This window comes from Rhinatrema bivittatum, chromosome 11 (genome assembly GCF_901001135.1).
Source record: "Rhinatrema bivittatum chromosome 11, aRhiBiv1.1, whole genome shotgun sequence".
Classification (NCBI taxonomy): Eukaryota; Metazoa; Chordata; class Amphibia; order Gymnophiona; family Rhinatrematidae; genus Rhinatrema; species Rhinatrema bivittatum.
In genome coordinates this window covers 64,629,300-64,642,374 of record NC_042625.1, presented here as the reverse complement: position 1 = coordinate 64,642,374, position 13,075 = coordinate 64,629,300, and the positions used below count along the sequence as shown (strand labels likewise).

The following is a 13,075-nucleotide window of genomic DNA, read 5'->3' as shown; positions in this document are numbered from 1 at the left end:
AAGGCATTCAACAAAGTCCCACATAAAAGTTCATGGAATAGGAGGCAATGTCCTTTTGTGGATTGCAAGCTGGTTGAAAGACAGGAAACAGAGTAGGATTAAATCAGTGGTTCTCAACCCTGTCCTGGGGACCCCCCCAGCCAGTCGGGTTTTCAGGATATCCACAATGAATATGCATGAGAAAATTTGCATACACTGCCTCCATAACATGAAAGTTCTGGAATCTTTGAGATCAAAGTTTCAGACTGGGGCTCCCATCAGATGTCACCCATGTGAGGACATCCATCCTGCTTGTCCTTGGAGGAAAGGGGAATTGATATGAAGCTCCCTGGGAGGATGAGATTTTATGGCATTACACAGTCTCATCAAGATCACAGACAAGACAAATTACTGTAATAAATTCCCTGAAACCTAATATGGTTACAATCAAAAAGCTTAAGATCAGGGTAAGCCCAGGTTTAAGATTTAAAAAGCTACCTATAGTATCTTAAACACCTGTCAGAAATCCATGATTTTCAAGCTGGGTAGGAAACAAAAATCAGACTTACCAAGTGGGAAGCTAATCTGGTCACACATCCCCAGTAATTGGCCAAAATAGACCTTGCCCTCAGAAGGCTGGATGCCCAGCTCATTCATCCTGTAATCACAAGACAACAAAATAAAGAAACTCATCTTGAAGCCAAACTGAAAGGAACTTGGCAGGAGGTGAGACCAAGAGCTCTTTGAATTAAGGGGTATTAATGTTAATGCATGAGTATGCATTAGTAACAATTAGGAAATCTAACAATGTGCAAGCAAATAAGGGCATAATTTAGGACTGTCTCGTGAGAACTTTCAAACTGTATGCAAAAGTGGGACATTTTCCAACAAAATTACTTATGTACATATATAAAACTGTCAGCTTATCTGCTTGACTCCACCCCAAGAATGCCTCCTCTGGACGTAAAAAAGTACACATGTATTGACACTGTATGCGTTTATGTGCAGTTTTCTAAAGAGACACTAAAAGGTGTTTGAGGGATGGTGGGCGGGCAGGCTATCATGACTCATGTCTTTTCTTCATTTCTAAAGGGTCAGAGGGATCATTCCCTGCATCTACCTGTCTGCATGGGGACACCGAGCTGCAAATCACAGTGTTAAAAGTAGTTGTGCCCACTTTAACATGGCCATGTTATTCTGGCCCTACTTGCATCTTATTAGCTTAATATATACAGCATTAGCAACAGGTTTACTGCCACTGTTACATTAGCCACTTTTAATACATAAATCCCAGCTACTATTTTAAGCACTCCTTAGTCTCTGGCACCCCCTGGTGGTGATCCAGGGGAAACAATCACTGCAGGGTAGAATTATCTGCAGGATCACAAATGTCTTACTTGTTCATCACCTAAAATCCAATCAGTTTATTGTTATCACTGATCTTTAAATTCATCCAACTTCCTTAAAACAGGTGTACAAATAAACCAGTGCTAACCATGTAAGTTGCCTTTCTTTAAAAAAGCTGATTCCTATTCACCATGCTCCAAATAAGGCAAGCACAGCCAGCAAGGAGGAGCAGGTCCTCCTGTCAGTTTCCTCTGGGTAACTTTTGGGGGGTGTGGGAGGAGGATATTGAGAGGGATTGCCCTGCCTGTTTATTTTGTAGCTTTAAATCCAAATCTAAGAAAAAGAGAGAGCAACACCTCCAGTCAATAATACAAACAAAAAAGTCAACAATAGCCACAAAAAATATCACTCAAGTCAGTGTTAAAATCTCAATAATACTGAACCAAAATTACAGTGCTTAGTATTATAATCCATTGTCTCTTGCCCGTACTGAGCTACAAACATTGCAGATGAAGCATTGAGATAGATATGGCTCTTACTTGATGATCCCTGACAGTCTAGGATCTGAAAGCCAGTTAGAGCATAGCAATGTGGAAGCCTGCTAGCCAGCTGGACGTGTGCTTGACAGCTATTCCCAGTCTGATAGGGTTGTAGGAGATGAAAAGTTAAGACCAATGTGGTTTGGCTCTTAAGATTAATGTTTCCAACCAGTGTGCCATGGCACACTAAACTGACTCCGGACCTGATAAGGTGCACCATGGACTAAGAGTTGTCACTGCCTAATACGCAGACCCAAATCAGCAAATGGGTTCTATTCTCAGCACCTTGCAACAACAAAAGTCACCAGTGGTATCTCAAACATGTAGGACCTACTTTCTGAGAACCATGCATTAAGTATGCCTCTTCTTCCCGGTTACTGTACAAACCCCAGAGTGTGGTAATTAGTGGGCAGCATACAGAGCATGGACAGTTGGGCCCTGCGCAATTTGGTGCACACAACACCTACAGCACCTTCTCCTCTTCCTCCCTAAGCCTCCTCTGAGTCATTCCGGCCTCTGTCTCGTCCCCTCGCTAAGTCAGACAGGGAGAGCATGCACCAAGCACTGGATGTGCCTTAGGCCGAGTGCTAGGAGCAACAGCAGTGGAGGAGCAGCTCTGGCCACATGCGGCAGCCAAGGTAACTGAGCCAGTTGCCCAAACTACACCAAATTCTCCCTTCTCCTGCATTTGTATATAGAGGAAGCTGGTCCAGCGTGATAGGTTCACATGTGTCTGCACCCTTCTCTCCCTGTGTTTTAAAATTTGGAACAGACAGGTGGGGCTTTCAGCAATTTGCTCTCTTCTTTTGACAGAGTTTTCTCCATGTCTACACTGCCTACCCAAAGAGGTTAATGTGCCATACATTTTTGTTAATGTAAGTGTGCCTTGAGCTTGAAAAGATTGGGAAGCACTGCTTTAAACAAATAGGCCAAGTGTCTTTTAAATTCTAATGAATGGAGGGCCTTTTCCCTTTTGTGTGCATGAGGTCTTGGAAAGGACATAGCAAAACAATGGTTTGACTCAAATGACATGCTGAAACTTAGGATGCAGAGCAATGAATCAATGCTTTTAATTAACTAAAAATCAGTGTAAGTGACTGTCTAGAAAAATCATTTTCCAGGTTAGAAAAAACTTTAAAGAAGCTGACTCCAACAGCTCATAGGACATTGAGAAGCCATGGCACCAGTGGCTTAGCAACTGAAGTCTTGTATGAACTTTGATAGAGTATGGTTAGAGATCTACTTTCCATCCACTTAAGGATGGTAAAATGGCAAAGGCATCGAGATGCACTTTGACAACTACTGAGGCCTGAAGAGAGAACAAATACAGAGGTAGAGTAAAATATTTCCCTGTGCACCTCACCATACAAAAAATATATATTCAAATTCTGATGTCATCTAAGAAACAACAAAAACTCCCTCCACTACCAGGCACATTGTAAAATACAAATTTTTGCACAAAAAAAAAAAAAAAGTCACTTAGCACTTATGAGGCAAACCTGCCAAATCATAACACTGCTACAAATCCCTACATGCTAGCAGAATACAGAACACAGACAGATCTTCACTAACATACAGGTAAGCAACTCTGTTTTGCCCATTTGTAATTAGCTATTCTAACTGATGTTCTCAGAAGACAACAGGATGTCAGTCCTTACCTTGCCAGGCTCCATAAGATGTCTCTGATCTGTAACACTTATGCCTTTCAGAGCATGCCCACACCATTAACTTACTCAAAAGTTTTGCAGCCCGCCTCCTCCTATAAATAGTTTAGTGTGGATAATTTACCACACATTAAAACATTTAAACTCACATGCCACACCTCACCTAGGCATATGCTTTTTGAACTAGAACCTTTATTCCTTTCCTGAATTTTATCAAATCTCTCTCTAAATCAATACTTTAGGGAGTGAGTTCCAAAGTACTAGAGCTGCACAGGTTACAGCAGGCTTCCTGGTGAAGGTATCATCAACTGACTAGCCCCTCGGATCGTAATGTACATCCAGGCTCGTAGCATTGAAATCTATTTTTCACTAGATAAGGGTTCGCTGAATATAAATGTAAAAGAATCATTTGAAATGAGACTCTCCTTACAGGGCAGCCAATGCAATTTTTAAAAACAGAGGTTATATGATCACAACACCCCCTGCCACTAATGAGTCTGGTGGCAGCATGCTGCACGAGGTATAGTGCCCGAACTGGTATGCCACTGGTATGCTAAAGCTCAATTAGCTTCAATTACAAGAATTACACCCACATCGCACAATTAAGCTCTGGAATTTGTTGCCAGAGGATGTGGTTAGTGCAATTAGTGTAGTTGGGTTCAAAAAAGGTTTGGATAAGTTCTTGGAGAAGTCCATTAACGGCTATTAATCAAGTTTACTTAGGGAATAGCCACTGCTATTAATTGCATCAGTAATATGGGATCTTCTTGGTGTTTGGGTAATTGCCAGGTTCTTGTGGCCTGGTTTGGCCTCTGTTGGAAACAGGATGCTGGGCTTGATGGACCCTTGGTCTGACCCAGCATGGCAATTTCTTATGTTCTTATGGGGAACAGCGGAGTTATATTGGAGCAACAAAGCCCTCATTGTGGGTGATTGGGGTGAGTGTTAAACACCCCCCCCCCTAAGAACAAAAGGAGCTCAGCAGCTCCAACATAATACTGCCACAAAAGGGAGGGAGGGGGACACGCAGGAATTTTTTCTCCCAGCATCAGTAACCATAACGCCCTCTTTCCCCCGAGCATGCAGCCAGCCAGCTTCCAACCCACTCAGTCTTTAGCCTCTCTCCTTACCTGCCTGCAGTGCATCTGCTGCTGGAGGCATCTCACATCGTACGGGTGCTGGTCTCAAGACCAGAACAGTGTGAGAATACAAAGCACCCCACTACCTGTATTCTCGCACTTATTTCCTGTCTTGTGAGACCAGCACCAGATAGGAAGAAAGTTGTGTGATGTCTCCGGCAGCAGCAGCAACACTTCTGGGACAGTGGCCCAAAATTTGGGCAGGCCTGGGCCCTGGCCCCTGATGCCTATGGATGTACATCAATCATTCTCTTCCATCAATGGCTTACTATTTAATTGGAAAAGCAGTTATCAGCTACCAGTTCTTACCTTCTGAGAGTGAACACCACTGTGTCCTCATTGTGCGAAGCCACCATCACGTTGGCTTTCCTGTTGTTTTTAATGTCCTCTAAAACGTAGTCAAGGCATCTATGGAAGGAAATTAAAAGCAAATTCAGAGGATGTGAGAGCTACTGATTGGACCCCAAGGAACACAGAGTCATGAAGCAATGCCTACAGTCAGACGGGACTAGTTACAGTAAGCAGGAGTATGCAAGGTGATGAATGATGGGGATAACTGGTGTTAGTTACTGCAAGGAACAGACAGGACAATGACATACACTGAGGATTTAGGACTTGCAGACTAAGCACATACAGAACTTTCAAGGTCAGGTCATTTGACCAAGAGACCCACATTAGGAGGCAGGTCTTCCTCAGGGCTTCCAAAACCTGATGGTCCCACAGCCAGATCGGTTTTCAGGATATCCACAATGAATATGCATGAGATAAGACTGCATACCATGAAGACAATGTATGCAAAATTGGCAAGTTATCCAACTAAATGCTTTTCAATATGGACCTCAAAATTTCTAGATGAAATAAAAGACTGCTTATGGAGGAGCTGGTCTGGAAATTGATGAGAGGGGAAGCATTTTTTACCTAATTGTTTGTGGAACATAAGTTTTGGTGTGAGAGGTAACTGTGGTAGTGTCATTTAGCAACAATAATCATGGTGCAATCAAATTTGACTTAATGACGGCAGGGAGGACGTTAAGTAAATCTATAACTCTAGACATGCAAAAGAGACTTTGATAAAATTAGGAAAATAGCTAGAAAAAGACTAAGAGGTGCAGCTACAAAGGTTAAGAGTTTATCAAGTGTGGTTATTGTTAGGGATGTGAATTGTTTTTCTGACTAGATCACATGCAGATTAAGTAGCTATATGGCTGATGGATTACTATGAGAAATATATACATATAATGCAAGTCACAGAGTAACCAGGCCGATACAGGAAAATTGGTTCTTACCTAATTTTTGTTTCTGAAATACCACCAGATCAGTCCAGACAAGTGGGTTTTGCATCCCTACCAGCAGATGGAGGTAGAAAATAAAAACTTTTCAGGCACTGTTACTTAAGAGTGCCACCTGCAGTCCCTCAGTATTGAGCTGTACCCAAGCCAAGATGTCCAATTCGAAAAAAAACAAATACTTCCCCAACTCTGGTGAGCAGAAACTCAAAGTTGGAGCCCCCTCTCTTATAACAAGGGTCATTACCATCTTTATCCCAAAAATGGTTAACATATGTACAATCTTTGTACATCTGTATTTATAGAAAAATTGCATTAGTAATATCCAGAAGCTAGGAAGGTCTTTCGAAACAAGGGGCTGGGCTTCTGGAATGATCTGAGGTATTTCAGGAACAAAAATTAGCAGGTAAGAACCAATTTTCCTTTCCTGCTCACACTCCAGATCAGTCCAGACAAGCGGGATGTACCTACGCCCCTCTATAATGGGTGGTAACCTGAAAGATCCACATACAACATACACTTCCTAAAAAACGTCTCTTCTAGCACACATACGTTTCAAGATGGTAATGCTTGGTGAAAGTGTGTCATGAAGACCACGTTGCCATCCGACAATTCTGCGGCGATAGCAGCTGACATTCCTCCCAGGAAGTTGCCTGCATCCTAGTAGAATGTGCAGGCAACCCCATCGGAATCTATCAACCCTTACAAAGGTAAGTCGAAGCTATCGCTTCCTTCAACATTGTGCAATTGTGCCCTCTGAACAGGACAAAGATGATCTGATGCCAATAGGCATTAATCACCTTAAGATATCTTAACAGAACCCGCCTAACATCCAATAAGTGAAGCTCCTTTGCATGTGGCGGAAGGCCAGAAGCTCCAACTTTTGGTTGAGATAAAATGAGGAAGAAACTCTCGGTAAAGACGAACAATATGCAATGATATGTCTTCAGAAATACATAGAAAAGGGTCTCTACATGACAAGGCTTAGTGCTCCAAAATCCACCTAGCCAAACAAATGGCCACTAAAAACTGTCTTCCAGGTGAGATCTTTCAAAGATGCCCTTCTGAGCAGTTCAAAAGGAGGACCACAAAGAATTTAAGAACCAGATTAAGGTTCCACATCAGACATCCTCCATACCAGCAGGAGCAAGTGCTTCGCCCCCTTTGAAACTCACATGATATCCGGATGAGATGCCAACAGCCTCCCCTGCAGCTTACCTCAGACAACCCAAGGCTGTCATCTGCACTCAGTGAATTATAGGCCAGCCCCTTTACCAACTTGGCTCTCCAAAAAAGTCAAGACCTGAGAAGCATCCACTTGCAGTGGATCCAGTCCATGCTCCACACATGACAACAAAACAACTCTCCATAACCAGATACAAGCCAAGGAAGTGGAAGGCCTTCTAGCCTGAAGTCACAATTACCAGCTTAGAGTACCCTTTCAAGCAAAAATGTTGCCTATGAAAAGCCAAACCACTAGACAAATATGATTCACCCGCTCCAAAAAGATGGGCCCTTGTTACAACAGTCCATGCAGATGAGCTAAGCGAATGGGACAGTCTAACAAGCTGAACCAGATCGGCAAACCGTGGCCAATGCAGCCACTCTAGTGCCACAAAAGTCACCCTTCCTGGATGTTCGATGAGATGCAACACTCTGCCTATGAGCGATCACAGGGAAACAGAAGTTTTGTCAGCCACAGCTGGACTGGAACATCTATTCCTTCGGAGCAGACTTCCCTCCAGCGGCTGAAAAAAAAAACAATCCACTTTGGCATTTCCTTGAACCACCATGAGGTCCAGATACAGCCTGCTCCACCTGGCCTGGATAAAGGTAAAGGCCTCCGCCGACAACTCCCACTCCCCCGGATCCAGCTGCTGTCTGCTGGGATAGTCTACCTGCATGTTTTCCCACTCTGGCCACGTGAGATGCCTTAATCCCGCCTGATACTTCTCTGCCCAGATGAACAATTCCTGGGCCTCCTGAGCCACTACATTCATCTTTGTCCTGCTCTACTGATTGATATAAACCACCATCGCATCGTCCGAGAACATCTGAACGGTCTGCTCCTGAATCTGCAAAAGAGAAATGCATTGCAAACTGCCCTTGTTTGCAACCGGTTGATCAACCAGGATGCTTCTACTAGCGACCACTGACCTTGGGCCGTACTTCCTTGACAGACTGCCCCCCAACTTCTGAAGCTGGCATCCGTGGTCACCACCACCCAGTCCGGCACCTCCAGGCCCACCCCTTTCTCCAAACTGGGACACGACAGCAGCTTCAAGGGAGACTAGACCTGAAGTGGCAAAGAAAGCTGAAGTTCCTCAAGAACAGACTCCAACGGGACAAAAATTGCCCTCTGGAGGGGACGCAAGTTAGCAAATGCCCATAGAAACAACTCCAGTGTAGACGCCGTAGAACCCAGGACCTGAAATTAGTCCCAGACTCCAGGAACAGAAGCCAAAGCACCCGAGCACTCTCTCCATAAGGAAAACCTTGCCTTTACTGGTATCAAAAAAAAAAAAAAGCCCCCAGATTCTCCAATGACTGGGACAGTTCTAGGTGACTTTTGGCCAGGTTCACCACCCAGCCCAATGACCACAATAGCTCTGATGAGTCATACTGTGTGACACTATCCAACTCTGATGTCGCCTGGATAAGCCAGTTGTCCAGGACCAAGTGCACTAGGATCTCTTCCCTCCTGAGAGCTGCCGCCACTACCACCACTTTTGTGAACATCCATAGTGCAGTCTCTAACTCAAAGGGAGGAACCCAAAACTGAAAGTGCTCCTCTAGCACCGTGAACTGCAGGAATCTCTGATGGTAGGATCATATGGGAATGTGGAGGTAGGCCTCCATCAAATCCAACACCACCAGAAACACTCCCTTGCAAACCGCTATCACCAGCCGCAGCACCGCATTGACCTACTGCAGATCAAGAATGAGCTGGAAAGTCTCCTCTTTCTTCAGAGCCATGAAATAAACGGAATACCTTCCTAACCCCTGTTCGCGAGGTGGAACTGGAACAATGGTGTGCAGGCACTGAAGCCTCTCGTTTGATGTGGGAAGTGCAATGGAGACCACATAGGCCTCTCTGATAGGGTGAAAAAATTCTAAGGTGTTGCCATTTATTACATCCAGAACTCATTGGTCTGTCGTAATCCTAGTCCACTCCTCGTAAAATAGGGTTAGTCTCCCCCCGATGGCCTTCATGGAGTAGACCAGCCTTACCTCCTCCGGGCTCCTGACCAGAGCCATCATGAGTAGGTCTACGCACTCCCTGAAATGCCTGTCTTCGAGCCTTACTTTTGATTTATAGATGTAGAATTCCTGTTGGAGCAAAACCTCCTTGCCACTTGAAAACAAGAATGAGATGTAACACTCTTCGAGCAACTTGTTACCTTTGACTCCCCCCAAATGCTTCATTAGCTGTTCCAGATCCTCTCAGAACAAAAGCTTTCCTTTAAAAAGGGAAGTTGCAAAGCTGTCTGTCCTTTTAGACCACACATCTGCTATCCAATTTTGCAGCCACAAGAGAGTATCTGTACTGCCACTGCAGAAAATCACATTCCTGGCAGACATCCAGACCACATCATATAGGGCATCCGCCACATAGGCCATGCCTGCTTCCAACTGGGCAACCTCTCTAGAATCAGTCACAACCGTCTTCTCCTGTGTCTTCTGCATCCAACATTTATTTAAAAACTTTTCTATACCGTCGCTAAGTTATATACCATCGCAACGGTTTACAAATAGGCACATAGACTAAGGTAAGTAAATGTAGGATATCGTACATTCTAACAGGTGCCAATGAAGTTCGGTTACAATTTCATAAATAAAATCATTATTTGAGTAATGTTGGTCAAGTCCAGGTATATTATTGAGTTACTATCTCTGAGATATTACTTCTTAAATGTAGAATTGAGTAAATTCATTCTCATCTGCATTACCCTGTACTTTCATTCTCTACCCTCCACACTCTTTAGTGAAGGCTTTTTTAAAGAGCCATGTTTTTAAATTTTTCTTAAAAGTTTTGACATGCTCACTGCATCAAGCTCCCACAGACCACCTCCTGAAGGCTTAAAGTAGAGTCCTCAGACTCTTCAAAAGAATCTCGAACTTCCGATCCTGGACATCCTTCAATGCAGCCAATCCTGCCTCTGGGATGGTAGTCTTCTTGGTCACGGCTGACACCACTGCTTCTACCTTTGGAAGTCTTCAAAGCCCCAAGGTCTGCTCCGGCAAGGGATATAAAACTTACCCATAGTGCTGGCCAACTTAAGGTCCGCCTCAGGAGAATCCCACTCCCGTTTTATCAATTTCCTTTACCAAAGAAAGTGAAGAAACGTCTTGGGAGGCCCACGCAGTTCATCCAGGACAGGGTTCACGCCCTCATTATTAGAATCCTCTTGCATGACTTTAATCCCCAGATCTTCCAATACCTAGGGAGTCTGCTGCTATAGTTCCTCCTTACGGAACAACCTCACCACACTCGGATTGCCTCTCTGTTACAGGGATTTAATCGGCAACAGGCATGGTATTATCCAAGGTTGTATCCACAGGATCCTCATCCAGATTATTCCCTGGACCATCAGCTTCGTCCGAGGTGTCAGTCATCCACAGGACATCCCAGTCCCAGAAGACTGAGGATGCCTCCTAATTGCAACTGCCAAGAACGCCTTAGGTCTCCTTAGCTGAACATTGGGACTTCTCAGATGCAAAATGATTAGATTCTGTTTCCCTCTTTGCCAAATAGGCTTTATGGAGGAGGACAATCTGCAAAAAGTTCTTCATCCAGCCCCTCATCCTCAGGTTCCCTCTCCCCTGTCCTTCACAGGGCTATGATCCAGAGGGGGAAAGAGTCCCTTGACACACTTGCAGGGACCTGCCTTCTACCACGTAGAATAAACATGGCCACCACACCTCTTCTGACCCCCCTGGAACCTCCTGCACAGGTCTGGTGAATCGGGTGCAGCAACCGCCACATGCAACTCCGACAGAGTTCCCTTAACCTCCAGAGGTACAGTAGGGACATGAGGTTACAAGGAGGCATGATCGCCTCCCACCGCAACCCTGACAATTTCCTGTTCTCAGCGGATGGCGCCATGTTGTCGTGGCAAAGCTTGTCTCCTGCCGCAGTCGGCAGCAATCCTGTGCACCACAACAGGGAAGCTCCAGCTGGCACCTAAACTACCTCAGACTTGGTCTAGTGCCAAATCACAATTGTTCCTGCTCACCCATGTCTCTGGTCTCCCGGTTCACAAGTAGCCCTGCTGCCCAGCTCATCTGACTTAAAAGTGAAAGCAACCAAAAACGGGGCAAGTAAAAGAATACTTCTCTGCTTCCAGATGAAGTTGGCTCCCGGCTGAGGGTGAAAAGGACACAGAGGGAAGCAAGAGAACCAGGGCCCCTGGCTTTCCCTCCCTCTGGGAGACAAGGACCAAGTCAGATTAGGGATATCCAAACACGCCCCCCTCCCATCTTGCTCTGCCCAAGGGATAGCCCATGAAGGAACCCAACACCTCAGGGGGAACAATTATTTTTTTTAATTCCAGACTGCAGGTTTAGCACCTCTACCATCTGCTGGACACAGAAGTACTGAGGGACCACAGGTGGCACTCATGTGGCAGTGCCTGAAAAGTTTTATTTTCTGCTTCCATCTGCTAGTAGGGATGCAAAACCCACTTGTCTGGACTGATCTGGTGTTCAAACAAGAACAGCAAGCTATAAATCCCCAAAAACCAACTGGGTTAGTGGTGGCTTGGGTACCATCTCACAAGGCCACAGGGACAGAGGCAGCCAGATGGCTGGACATAATTTTTGTAGTCTTAGTTTGGATGTAAGGCTATTTCCTGTTTCATTCCCTTTGGTGAAAAGGATCTTGTTATACCCCTATCATTTGCCCTGTGCTCTTTCATAGCTATGGTACATCCTGAAATTCTTAGGAATTTCTTGTTATGTAACCCTATGCCTAGGATGCACCTCCCCCTCTCTCAACAGTACCTGTAGTACATCTCATTGGTCTTCTCGTAAGTCGGGTTAATGGGGTCTTCATAGCCCAGGTCTGCTGCTCTTTTCCGCTCCTGCTGCATATATGCCCCTCTCACCAATTTGGCACCAAAATGCCATCCCTCTCGACGTGAGAGTTCCACATCTGCACTCACATTATCATATGCTTCCTGCAAGAAGAAATCCCAATTTAAGGGCACTTGCATGTGTTTGCCTCAGGCTTTCACTGCTGGGTAAGGATGGCAGTCTGAGGAAGGACTCACCTTTAGGTAGCACTGGTAGGTGTTGAAGATGATGGGTTTCTCTGTGTTGAACTTGCGCTGCATCTCCAGGGTAAGACGGCTGATAGCAGGCTGGAAATAAGTCTGTTCGGCATCTATCATCAGCCTCACCCCCATCTCCAAAGCTTTCTATGAAGCAAGGACAGGCACCTGAACTTAATTCAGAATACAAAAATTGTGGGGGGTGCCACAAAAAGTCAATGGATACAAAAAAGGGAGAGGGGTAGGAGCTTCATGGACATGTAAGCTTCCAATCCTGCCTAGGGACACTAAAGCACCTGGGGCTGCAGAAGAGCTGCTTCATGCACAAAGGCGTAATCCCTTTTCTAGTCTCTAATCTTCTCCATGCAATAGGATCCAGCTCTGGAGATAGTGACAACTTTGCCGTAGCAGGATATTCAGCCACTCTTACCAAGCTGAACCAGTCAGATACTACTGAAATCTGCATCAGAGGGAGTTAAAAAAAAAATGGGGGGGGGGGGGGGGGGGGAAAGACTTAAACAGAAGAATGATCAAGCATTTGGAAAATGAGCTTCAGTGTGTGTGTGTGTGTGTGTGTGTGTGTGGGGGGGGGGGGGGGGGGGGGGTGGATTGTTAAAGTCATGCATTTGGGATGTAAAAAAAAAATAAGCCACAAAACATTAACCACATATCTGTTAGATGGACAAGAATGGGAAACAGTCAAGCAAGAAAGATTTAGGAGTAATCTCAGATGACCAAAAGTAGGCAAACAATGTAAATCAAGCAACCGCATGATCTGATGTTTTTATGCTTATGGATTTATTGCTGTAATATATGTAATTGCTATTGTTTGTAACCCATCTTGCCTAT

At 44.8% G+C, this 13,075-nt stretch overlaps 1 protein-coding gene across 1 annotated transcript in view; it reads right to left on the bottom strand.

Moving 5' to 3' along the window:
* LOC115100895 (proline dehydrogenase 1, mitochondrial-like) overlaps positions 1-13,075 on the bottom strand; it is a 55,366-nt gene that overhangs the window by 4,047 nt on the left and 38,244 nt on the right. Inside the window, exons 9-12 of the mRNA XM_029619954.1 lie at positions 12,227-12,373; positions 11,958-12,133; positions 4,978-5,076; positions 549-637 (exon numbers count right to left, since the gene is read on the bottom strand). Of these exons, the coding sequence (XP_029475814.1) occupies positions 549-637; positions 4,978-5,076; positions 11,958-12,133; positions 12,227-12,373 (511 nt within the window). The remainder of the gene's footprint in view (positions 1-548; positions 638-4,977; positions 5,077-11,957; positions 12,134-12,226; positions 12,374-13,075) is intronic.